Source organism: Miniopterus natalensis, chromosome 12, assembly GCF_054644295.1.
Source record: "Miniopterus natalensis isolate mMinNat1 chromosome 12, mMinNat1.hap1, whole genome shotgun sequence".
In the NCBI taxonomy this organism is placed as follows: Eukaryota; Metazoa; Chordata; class Mammalia; order Chiroptera; family Miniopteridae; genus Miniopterus; species Miniopterus natalensis.
Window position 1 is genome coordinate 65,597,330 of NC_142092.1, and position 12,890 is coordinate 65,610,219.

A 12,890-nucleotide genomic window follows, 5' to 3' on the forward strand; every position below is an offset into this window, starting at 1 on the left:
TGACAAAGGCGATAGTACAATACAAATGGTGCTGGGGTAATCAAATATTTATATGGAAGAAAGATGAATTATAACTCACACCATAAACAAAAATTACTTCCAGAAGGATTGTAGATTTAAATATAAAAGGTAAAAAACAAAAGCTTTTTGGAAATAATATAGGAGAATATCCCTTTTTCAACTTGATTTTTATCCATGTGGTGGAGGAGTAAAAGGACTTTGAAGCCTTTGATGATGACAGCTTTAGAGACAAGGGCTAACATTCACATTCCTTTGGCTCAGAACAATAAAAAATCAAGAGACCAAGGATACTTATTGACCAGAATTTTTTTTAATACATGTCAAACTGGATTTGCGGTCATCATATCAAAATGCACGGCTAGATTCCTGGCCCAGAACAACCATCAGAATGAAAACAAAGTTTCATTTAGCTAACATCTCTATCAAGTCCAGGGACACAGAATTTTATAACTTACATAAACATGGATGTAAAATGTTATGCATTTAAATAACTTTAACATTTCAAACAGATTTGACTTCAAGTTTCTAAAATAAAGTGAGATGAGTTAAGAATTTATATTCAAATTAAATATTCACTGCCATTGAAAGTGACTAGAAGAATAGTTGCCAGTGAAGTGAGAAATATCTTTTCAGAAGCTGAATGCTACAACAGAAAAGTACAACTACCAATTTATGATCAATCTTAGCCAAAACTTAGTGCCCAACCAGCATCTACACGTCCTTAGGGTATTCTAACTCTCCCAGTGGCTCTTGCAAATCTCACCAGTGTTTGGCCAGGTTAAACAAACACGAAAAGTACTAATCATACAGAAACAAACAGACAAATTGGACCACATTAAATTTACAATCTGTTCATCAAAATATGTCATTTATATCATATATACAGTGAAAAGGCAACTCACAGAATAGAATATTCTATCTGCATATCTATCCATCCATCCATCTCCAACAAAGAAATAAAATCCCAAGTATATAAGATTCTTCAAATTAATAAGAAAAAGGAACAAAAATGTAATAGGAAAAATATGCAAAATATCTGAATAACTACTTCACACAACAAAATATCCAAATGAACAATAAAACATACTAAAAGGTGTTCAAATTCCGTTAATATCAAAGAAAGTAAAACCACCATGAGATACTACACACCCACTACCAACATGGCTAAAATTTAAAAGACTAACAATCTAAGACTGCTGAGGATGTGGATCAACTAAAACCCTCTGATGCTACAAGTGGTAGTACAGAAGCCTCCCTTATCTGCAGGGGTAAGTTCCAAGACCCCCCAATGGATATCTTAAATCTCAGATAGTACCAAACCCTATACATACTATGTTTTTTCCTATACATACCTATGATAAGGTTTAATTTATAAATTAGGCACAGTAAGAGATTAACAACAGTATAAAATAGAAAAGTTCTAACAATATACGGTAATAGAAGTTGTGTGAATGTGGTGTCTCCTTCTAAATACCTTATTGTACTATACTCACCCTTCTTGTGATGATGTGAGATAACAAAATGCAAACCTATTCCTGAATCTGTGCAACCATCCCTTACTTGCTGTAAATGGCGTGGTGTCACTTGTTTCAGGGGATCCCTTGCTGAATTAAGTCTTTGTATAGGTTCAACGCTTTCTGGCGCAACATACTGCCCACCGTCAGAACAGGTTTTCTGTTCATGTTTCCCAGCCATAAAGTTAATGCCTTTCCATCCTAACTAAGCACTTATCACATGCTGTGGCCATAACTTTTTCAGTTTGAGGTGCAACAGCAAAACTAGCATGAATTACTTTTCCTTCTTTGCAATTTCATGGATAGAAGATTCATTCTTACTGCAGACCTTAGCAACTTCAGCATATGATTTTTTCTTCCCTTATTAAATCTAGAACTTTCATTTTTCACTTAAAGGAAGCACTAATGGCTTCTCTTTGGCATATCCAAATGGCCAGCATCACTATTCTTGAGCTTTGGACAAGTAAAGTTAGGGTTACTTGAACACAAGCACTGCAATACCATGACAGTAGATCTGATAATCAACACAGCTACTGTGACTAACGGGGCAGGTAGTATACACAGTGCAGACACATAGACAAAGAGATGCTTCACATCCCAGGTGGGACTGAGCGGGACGGTGCACGATTTCATCACACTACTCAGAATGGCATGCAATTTAAAACTTATGAACTGTTTAATTCTGTAATTTTCCATTTTATATTTTCGGACCATGATTGACCTTAGGTAACTGAAACTGCAGAAAAGAGGGTCTACTTATTGGTCCAAACCCTCTGGAGTGCCACTGGATAGTATCTGTTAATGTATTCCCCATGACCCAGCATTTTCATTCCTAGGTATGTACTCCAAAGAACTGCACATATACTTCTGTAATATTCTGTAAAAATTCTATATAAGATATTTACAGGAATATCCACAGCAGCCCTATTCATAATTGCCCCAAACTGGGAAAATGTTAATGCCCACCTACATGATAGTGGGTTAAAAACTGTGGCACATTTACATAACGGAACACAGTGAAAATGAATGAACCAAGTACACAGATAAAATGGTGAGCAAAATGTATCACACAAAGCAGATGGATTGGGCTACAATGAACTCCAGAATTTCCATTCTACAAGAGACACTGTAGTTGCACTTGATGAGGATAAGAACTCACAGAAGGGTTAGAATATTGGCCAAGAGTCTTAGACTAAGACAATATCAAGTTCAGATAAGGAAAGAGATGCCTCATTTCCACTGTCTTCAACTGTTACCCAGGTCCTTCCTTTTGAGCCGCATATGGAAGCGAACAGGGCAACAGGGGCAAGCTCAGAGCAGTGCCTCCAGAGCTGACAGACAATGGGAGTGCTCTCTGAGAGTCAGCAGCAGAACAGGAAATGCATTTGAAAACAGTGCTCTCCCCACCTCTCTTTAGGGATTCAGAAACAATTAGTTTCTGATCCCGCTAATGAGAACACTGGGACCTCCAAATCTAGTAAATATTCCCAGGATGAGCCACCTCCAGCCCTCTCGATTCCATTTATTGTGACTCCAGAAATCTACTGAACAGCTGCCTACATTTCATCCATAAGGGGAGGAGGCAGAGTCTCTAGATGGGACTGTGATGTGAATTTGCCATCGTCCAAAGGGAAAGTGTACAGGCTGCAGGACTTCACTGCTCAGTAACATCTAAGACTGTTTGAGATCAATTGGGTAAGTACTGAATCAAATAAGCCAGGGTTCTACTCTGGGCTTTTCTACTTACCAGCTGCCTCATTTGGGACAAATCACTTCACCTCTTTGTACTTCATGTCTGAAAAATAGAGAGTTCATCTTATAAGACAGTGAAAATACAAGGAGATAAGGGAAGTAAAGCGCTTTTTAGCACAGTTCCTGGCAAGATGTTAACAGTCAATACTTAACTCTTCTTCTTGCTATTGTCAATATAATCATTGCCATGTTTTGTAATTTACCCACAGCTAATAGATGACAGAGGCAGGATCGATGCCCAGGTCTGTATTACCCCAAGAGCCTGCACTCTTGAGCACTAAGTCATTCCGTCTCTTTATGGAGGGAAAGACTCAAGAGAATGAAATTACACTGGAAAGTCAGGGGTCAGCTACTCTGTCATTCTGGAATGCCACACCCCTACACCTCTTGACTACTCTTTTGTCTAACTTTGTTCCTATGTTTTCTGTGCAGATATCTTAGTTTCTGTTCCTCTTAACAAGGGTTTACACATCCTGGCTGACTCAGTTTGAATCAGCTGATTCCAAGGTTCAGTCGCCTGTGGTCAGAGAGCCCAGGTCATTTTTCATGCAACTTACCATCTTGTTCACTATTATCCAGCCACACTGCTCTTCCCATACCAGCCAGACCCTTTTTACCATAAACCTTGGGATTTTCACATATGCTGCTAAGTTTATATTCCTACTCTTCTTTCTTCTATTCCTGATATAGCTAATTACTAATCCAGGTCCCAAATTATATTTAACTTTCTCCAAGTAGTTTCCCTAAGCTCTAGTCTAAATTAGGCCCTCCAATTATACTTTCTCAGTGATACCACCATATCTCTTCTTTCCAATACTAATCAGAGTTTCTGGCTATATGTTTACTTGTTTCTCAAATTAGCTTGTAAGCCCAGGGACTGTGCCTATTTTGATTAACTTTTAATACCCAGTGCCTACAGGCATTCCTAGAATAAGGTAGGCAGCAAATATCTAAATAGGTGAAAAATTACAAACATGGCTCCCTAGACACACTGTGGAGGCATCTAAAGGATGGATCTAAAGTTACGGTCCTAAAGTAGTTGACAAATATCTATAGCACCCATGAAAAAACAAAGGTCTGCTGCTTTAGGTGGTTTGGTAGAAGAGAAATCTTAGTTTGAATATTGACTTGTCCTCTTATTAGCTATGCAGTCTTAGGCTGGTCAGTTAACCTCTCAGAGCTCTGTGTTTCCTGATCTGAAAATGTAATAAGGTAAATATACGCGACACACAGCAAAAATCATTTTTATATCTATGATCCTGCAAATGGTCCCTGAAGTCTTTGCCTTTTTCATTCTCTCACTGTCTAGGAATAACTCAGAACTATCCATATCTCTGGCTCCTCCCCTCTTACTTTCCTTATGTTTCCAGGACATTCCCAGGATTCTGCCATTTGAGAAATATTCTAGAGATCATTTCTCTGATTCTTTTAGTTATATCATTTTTAAATGGCACCTGTTGATAAAGGAAATGACCTAATTCTTTCCTGTTTACTTCAGAGAATTTTACTATCTGTACCTCTAAGGGTGCAGATGGAGGAGTGAGAACTTTTAGTCTAGAGCCCAGATCCATCACTTATGGTTCCTTGGGTGAGTCACTAAACTTCTAAAACATAGCCAAATTCACTCTGAATCTCATGTGTTTTCTTACTCCCTGTTTGCATTCTTGTCCCTACCATCCTTCTCTCTACAGTAGCAGAATGATCTTTCCATACCATAAACCAGATAGCTACTGCTGCTTGAACACCCACCCATGCCCACAGGTCTCTGTACTGAGAATCTGCACTCCATGTGACCCGCCCCTGCCTACCTCCTCAGTCTACTCTCCTACCACTCTCCTTTGCTCACCACACTTGAGCTACCCCTGTCTTCTTTCTGCTTCTACAAATGCATGTATGTGCTCATCCCATGTTTGCATTTACTATTCCCTGTATCTAAAACACTCTTCCACCTAATTCTTCACTTAGCTGGCTCCTTCTTATCCATTCCTTCATAAAGAGTACCTTTCTAACAACAAATTTAAAGAAATCTTCTAGTCATCAGTATATTTTGGTTTTACTTTATCACTTATTATTTTGTTTGTGTGTTTATTGCATGACTCCTCTGATTAGAATATTATCTACATGACAGCAGAAAAGTTTCTGTATTTGTTACCATTGTTCTGGTACTTAAAGCAGGAACTGACACATAATAAGTACTCATTGAATGTAGAATGATCAAATGAATTAGTTCTGGGTGCCTCATTAAAGCGTGATTACTAAAGAGGTTAAGATAAAAATTCTCAAGTCAGAATTTCCAGATTTAAACTTTACCTCTGTGTCTTTCTAGGAGACTCAGTTCCTTCATCAATAAAATGAGCATAATAACAACTATCTCATAGAGTCAAGCTTCAGTGAGATAATGCATAGTTATTGATTTCATTGTTATATTATGCCTTTGTTTTCATCATGACAATATTAGGGCAAGAAAAGATTCTGAAGCGCCATCCTCCATTTTATTCCTTAGTTACACCTGAGGCATGAAACCAGGAAACCATACATTCGGTGTCTCTGAATTCTTCCTTCTGAGCCTGTCTGAGCAGCAGGGACAGCAGTCTCTCCTCTTTGGCATCTTCCTGAGTATGTACCTGGTCACCCTCGTGGGGAACGTTGTCATCATCCTGGCCATTGGATGTGATCCACACCTTTACACCCCCATGTACTTCTTCCTGGCCAACCTCTCCCTCACTGACCTTTGTTTATCATCTACCACAGTCCCTAGGATGCTGGTGAACATTCAGGCCCACAGGCATACCATCACCCATGCTGCATGCCTCTCGCAGATCTACTTCTTCCTGTGGTTCATTGGTCTAGATGCTTTCCTCCTGGCGGTGATGGCATATGACCGACTTGTGGCTATCTGCCACCCCCTTCGCTACACCTTGGTCGTGAGTCCCAGGTGCTGTATCCTGCTGGTGATCATGTCCCTAGTCCTTGCTCATTCTTACTCTCTAACCCACACCATTCTCCTGGCTCAACTATCCTTCTGCACGGACAACATCATCCCTCACTTCTTTTGTGAACTTCTCCCCCTATTAAAGCTCTCTTGTTCCAATACTTATGCCAACCAATGTGTGCTGATGTACTGGGGAGGGGCATTAACCATCTCGATCCCCTTGCTAATCATCATTTCCTATGTCCGCATTGTGGCTGCCATTGTGAGAGTTCCATCGGCAAGTGGGAAGTGGAAGGCCTTCTCCACCTGCGGCTCCCACCTCTCAGCAGTTTGCTTGTTCTATGTGTCTGCCATCGGGGTGTACTTCATTCCCTCCACTGGTGATTCTGCCAGCAAGGACAGGATTGCAGCTGTGATGTATGCTGTGGTGACCCCCATGCTGAACCCATTCATCTACAGCCTGAGAAACAGAGACATGAAGAGTGCCTTAGGGAGACTCCTGAGCCCAAGGGCACTGCAATCTCCATGAGGCCAAAGACATCTTTTGGGGAATTCAGGGGAAATCAGCTTATAGAGTTATCTTGGTATCTACTTCCAAATCCTGTACCTGCCACTTGCTAGCTTTCCAATCCTGGGCAAATTAAATGACCTCATTGAGCCACAATTTCCTCACTCATAAAAGGTGGTACTATAATCTTCCCTATTATGCAGTGTTTCTGGGGGGGTTAGAAGAAAAAATAGCTATATAAATATGTAAATATACTTCTTCCAGGTCTTATGCTTAGATCTTCATTATCTTCAGCAATATTCGACACATGCCTTTGAGGTAAATATTTGCATTGTAAGAAGAGAAAACAAAGGCTCAAAAGGTTAAATTATTTGCCTGAAGTTGCACAGCTAATAAGAGGTAAAGCCAGATATCTAATTCCAATATGCATACACCTAATGGTTACTCTATGCCTAAATGGGCATGAGTCCACATATTCCTCTCCATTATGTGTTTTCTCTCTTCTTGCTTCCCTCTCCTGTTCACACACACAGTTCCAATCAACAGCTTCCAATACTAGCAAATGATTTGAAGATGAGGCAGGACAAACGAGAAGCTAGAGGATGGAAGAGTAAACAGCCACGGGGGTTCTGGTATCCTCTACAAGTGAGCATGTCCCCTGCTTGAGTGTAAGTCTCGAGTCAGATATTCTGAAATGACTTATGAATCGAGCCACATGATCAGAAAGATGGGTGCATGGACCATATTATTTGAGGTTCTCACAAAGTTTATTTTACTGAATCATCATTCTTCAGTACTATGCTCAGGGCCTATGTTCAGATCTATTTTAAAAGATAACTGTATTCACAACAGTATGGTGGTTACCAGAGGGAAAGGGGGTGGGGGAGGTAAAAGAGGGTAAAGGGAGCCCTGGCCGGGTAACTCAGTAGGTCAGAGTGTTGTCCCGATACACCAAGGTTGTGGGTTTGGTCCTGCTCGGGGTATATAACAGGAATCAACCAATGAATGCATAAATAAGGGGAACAACAAATAGATGCTTTTCTCTCTCTCTTTCTCTTTCTCTCTCTCTCCCTCCCTTTCAAATCAGTAAATTTAAAAAAATTTTTAAAAGATAAAGGGACAAGTCAAATATATGTTGACAGAAGAAGACCTGACTTTGGATGGTGGACACACAATGCAAAATATAGATGATATATTATAGAATTGTACTCTTGAAACCTATAACCTTATCAATCAATGTCACCCCAATAAATGTAATAAAATTGTTTAAAAAGATACTGTATCAATTTCATTACTGCATCTCCCCTAGGGATGCTGCTAAGAATATACCCTAACAACCCACAGAGGATTTTTCAATAACACAAAGGAGAAATTTTAGAAACTGCATTGCACTTTGTTGACTTCTTCCTTGTATAACTGTGACTCTCCTAAGATCTAAATGATGAACTCAGACTTTTAAAGTAGCTCCTTTACATGAAAATAGGACTTAAGTTGGAGTCAGAAATATCTGCATTCATGTATTAGATCTACCATTCACCACTTGAGTGATCTTCAGCAGGTTATCAGCATCCCTGAGTCTCAGTTTCCAAATAGCAACAGTAACTATAGTAATTACCGTCAAAGGCTGTTGAGAGACTTCAAAGGTGTTGAGGTCATGAAAGACAGAAGGACTATACAAAATTAAAGGAAATTTTAACAGTGAGATGCACAGTGGTGGTGATGAGTGGAGCCATATTAACACCTAGTGTGTGTAGCTTCACAATCAGTAAGACTCTATGATAGTGGATGGGAACCAGACAGAAGCAAAAGGAAAAGCACTGGATTATGCAATAACTCCAGCACTTTAAAAAAAATGAAGGTTAAGTAAGGATTGTGAATTTAGTGTGCTTTTGTTCCCTTTCCTAGACATACTGAAGAAAGATGAGGAGAGACTCAGCTCAGCAGCTGTCTACTAAAGGCATGCTGTGAAATTCAATGGCTCCATATAAGCATTTAAAGAAACAAACCAAAGCACAGCATGTATACTGAGAGTCAGGCTCAGCACTATGGAAACAGTATGGAGGTTCCTCAAAAAAATTAAAAATGGAACTGCTTTATGACCCAGCAATTCCACTTCTGGGTATATATCCCAAGAAACACAAACAATAATTTGAAAAAATATATGCACCCCTATGTTCATTGTAGAGTTATTTACAATATACAAGACGAGTGGGTAAAAAGCTGTGGTACATTAGAATATTTCTTCACCATAAGAAAGAATGAAATCTTACCATTTGTGACAACATGGATGGACCTAGAGGGTACTGTATTAAGTGAAATAAGTCAGTCAGAGAAAGACAAATACCATATGATTTCACTTATATGTGGAATATAAAGAATATAAATAAGCAAACAAAACAGAAACAGACACATAGATACAGAATATAGACTGACGGTCACCAGAAGGGAATGGGGTCAGGGGACTGGGTGAAAAAGGTGAAGGGATTGAGAAGTACAAACTGGTAGTTACAAAACAGTCATGGGAATATAAACTATAGCTTAGGGAATACAGTCAATAATATTGTAATAACTATGGTGTCAGGCAAGTACAGGAAATATCAGTGGGAACATATACTTTGTAAAGTATATGATTGTCTAACTACTATGCTGACACCTGAAACTAATACAGAATAGTGCTGAATGTAAACTGTAATTGAAAAAAACATTTTAAAGAAAATCAGGCTCAAAATTTGATCATAAGAGTCTGGGGAGTGTAGCCCTAAGTCTCCTATTCAGGGTTCTGATAGGGAAAGGGTGGAAATGTGAGACTGTCATTGGGACATTCGGATGGAGTTCTTTGAATGCTCGGAATCCTTTAAGTCTCACAGATAGGGGAAGCATTCCACTTTCCCTTGGCAGACAAAAGCAAGGTCCCACTGCCTGATTACCATGAAAAGGTTTTGTGGCAGATTTAGCGATTGGCTACAACTTCTTTCTCTCTCTGATTCTGCATCCTTGAGATGAGACTTGGTCTCTCCTCCCAAGAGGTGAAATTTGCACCCCTAGAATATGGACTGGCCTTAAACCTTGCTTTTGCCAACAAGGCAATAGCAAATTTCACACAAGCAAGGGTTTGAAAAGTGCTTGATTTCTTGCCGTTCTTGGAACAGTGGCAACCTGTGAACACGGCTCAGCCTCCTGTCCTACGATGAAAGGCACATGATCCTGTATGCCTCCCATTGTTTCAGTTAAAAAGCAGCCAGTCTCCAGAAGCAGTGTCACCCAGTTGATGGGCTGCCAACTGAAAACACATCAGGGAGCCTACCCAAAGCCACTAAGAGAATTACCCAGCAAGAAAAAGAAACTAAGTAAATGGCTGTTTTCTAAACACTAAGTTTGGAGTTGTTTGTTACGTAGCATTTCATAATCGATAAAGTCTTCCTCTGAGGTGGGTGATGTGCAAGGTGATATTTGCCTTCTTAAAATACCTGCCTCTTTCATTTTTCTCTAGACTCATAACTTGAAACAGATTTCAACATAGTCCCAACAGGGGATTACAATCCTGGCTACAGTAATATTTATGTGATTTATCAAAAGGGGAGCAGGATTTGGCTAAGGTATCCACTAAAAACTGGAGGAGTACAAGTGGAGGTGGGTCCTCAGGGAACTGGACAAGGAAGTTATGGAACATAAGGCTGGATAGGGTAAATTTGTTTGATGTGGGAGCCTTCTCATATGACTCAGGAGAGAGGAACACCTAGAACAAGCTCTCTTACACAGCTGAGGTCATTGATAGGCTTGGAAATGATGGCAGCCTACAAAAAATGAAATGCAGATGCTAGAACACCTTGGCAAAGTATTGAAGAAGAGGTCAGAATCTCAGGTACATGGCCATGTACCTGAGATTGCATTTATTATAGGAGAGCAAAGAACCCACCCACCACTTTGTTCCCCAAGAAGGGACAGAAGACACTCCCTTCACTAAAGCAATAAAGAATACACCAGTGAGGAGGACAAGAGAATCCCTAAAAAGTTGACTGGGGGCTCTCTTCCCTAGGACCTTCCCTTCCCCACTTACCAGCGATAGTTTCCCCATCTGTAAAATGTGATAATCATAGTACCATATCTGAGATGGTTATAATTGGGGAACTAAATGGCATAATACACTTAAAGGGATAAGAAAGTGGAACAAAGTAAATATTAAGCTTTATGGAGAAATCATCATGATTGGACCTATATTGCAGCTAATTGCAACTATATGTGCAACTACATAGCACATGGGAAGGTGGATTCCGCAAAAGCAGGGAATCAGTATCTCCTCTACCTGACACAGTATCCAGCAAATGGGAGAGATTAATAAATTCTGGTTGATTTGAACGTTAAAAAATTCACATTTTCATTAGAACAACAGTAAACAAATGAAGTTTTAATTGGTCTTACCCCGGTTTAGCTGAGATCACCATACAACAAGGAAATACTGACAACATTTATGAATGCACATGTCCTTTATGAAATACACTGATTATATACACTGTAGGATTTGGGGGCTTCAGAGAATGATTTCTAGATCACTTTTGTCTAAAAGCTAAGCAAATGTGATAGGGGATCATATTTCTTCATAAGCCCAGGGTTTCTCCAGAGTGTAATTTCAAAATATGGATGCAATATTAGAGTCCCTTGGAAAAGAGTTGTGAATTCCAAAAAGCCTTCTCATTGCAGTCTTCATGTCATTGTTCCTGAGGCTGTAAATGAAGGGGTTCAGAATGGGAGTCACCACTGTATAAAATACAGCTGCAACCCTGTCCTTAACCCCTGAGTGTGATGAATAAGGACACAGGTAGACACCGACTGCTGTGCCATAGAACAAGACGACCACAGTGAGGTGGGACCCACAGGTGGAAAAGGCCTTTTGCCTGCCAGAGGCAGATGGGACCCTAAGGATGGTGGAGATGATGTGTGCATATGAGAGGATAATCAGGAAGAGAGGACCAGTAAGTATCGAGGCCACAGTGAACAGGGCTACCTGGTTGGTGCTGGTGTCTGAGCAGGAGAGCTGCAGCAGGGGGACTACATCACAGAAGAAGTGATGGATGGTGTTACCTGCACAGAAAGAAAGCCTAGCCATGAGCAGGGTGTGTAAGAGGGCCATGAGGATGGTGAGAACCCAGCATGCAATGAGAAGGAGCACACACACAAGAGGACTCATGAGTGTGGAATAGTGAAGGGGCTTGCAGATAGCCACATAGCGGTCATAGGCCATCACCCCCAAGAGGAAGTCGTCCAGTGCCCCAAATGTCATGAAAAACTGCATCTGGGCCAAGCACTCCCCATATGATATGGTCTGACTATGTGTTTGGATGTTCGTCAGCATCTTGGGGATTGTGGTGGAAGAAAAGCAGGCATCGGCAAAAGAGAGGTTGGCGAGGAAGAAGTACATGGGGGTATGAAGGCAAGGGTCAACGCCGATGGCCAGGATGATGAGCAGGTTCGCCAACACAGTGACCAGGTACATGCCCAGGAAGATGCCAAATAAGAGAGGCTGCTGCTCTGGGCTTTCAGAGAGACCCAAAAGGAGGAATTCAGTGACACTGGACTGGTTGATTCTGTCCATGCCACCACTCTTCCTAGAAAGAGAAAAAAGATTTACAAGAAACTTGCAGAAAAAGTAACACTTGTGGCCCTCAATGACATAGTCATATTTTATTCAGTAGATTAAATTATACAGATCCCTAGGCCCTCCCTCCTGGATCTCCCCCAACTCTTCCCTACTCAATTTAGCAAGCAGGCAGAGAAATTAAAACACAAAAGCAAAGTGGTAGGTACCGGTTGGGGACATGAGTTCCAGCTTACTTCCATCCTTGCTATGTAGCACAAAGGCATTAAGAGCTGCCATTTGCTGAACCCAAAGCACTGTATATTGCAGCATCGAACTGAATGCTCTGTGAGGTACATGCTTTTATTATCTGATGTCACAGACAGTTATACAAGGCTCGATGATATTAAGTTGAGCACTCTCACAAAGCCACAAAGAAAAGAGGAAATACAGAGTGAACTCTGAAGTCATTTCCCACATCCTTAAACCCCCTGCATCACGGCCACCTCTAAGCTGAAACTCCTCCTCAGCAGGAGGCAGACATAGGTGACTTGCTCTGTAAGGGAGCAGTTCCCACTGCTCACCTCAGGA

General features: G+C 40.6%; 2 protein-coding genes across 2 annotated transcripts; one reads left to right on the forward strand and one right to left on the reverse strand.

Moving 5' to 3' along the window:
• The first annotated feature begins 5,803 nt into the window (after positions 1 to 5,803).
• On the forward strand, positions 5,804 to 6,748 carry LOC107535557 (olfactory receptor 1G1-like). Its single transcript, XM_016211063.2, has one exon. The coding sequence runs from the start codon at positions 5,804 to 5,806 to the stop codon at positions 6,746 to 6,748; it is 945 nt and encodes a 314-aa protein (XP_016066549.2).
• A 4,606-nt stretch (positions 6,749 to 11,354) lies between these two features.
• On the reverse strand, positions 11,355 to 12,317 carry LOC107535559 (olfactory receptor 1N2-like). The gene has a single exon (XM_016211064.2). It carries the CDS (start codon positions 12,315 to 12,317, stop codon positions 11,355 to 11,357), a length of 963 nt encoding a protein of 320 aa, XP_016066550.2.
• Between the last annotated feature and the right edge of the window lie 573 nt (positions 12,318 to 12,890).

What these genes read in the sequence shown, in the direction of transcription:
- LOC107535557 (XM_016211063.2), top strand. Translation starts at nt 5,804, where the DNA reads ATGAAACCAGGAAACCATACATTCGGTGTCTCTGAATTCTTCCTTCTG.
- LOC107535559 (XM_016211064.2), bottom strand. Translation starts at nt 12,317, where the DNA reads ATGGACAGAATCAACCAGTCCAGTGTCACTGAATTCCTCCTTTTGGGT.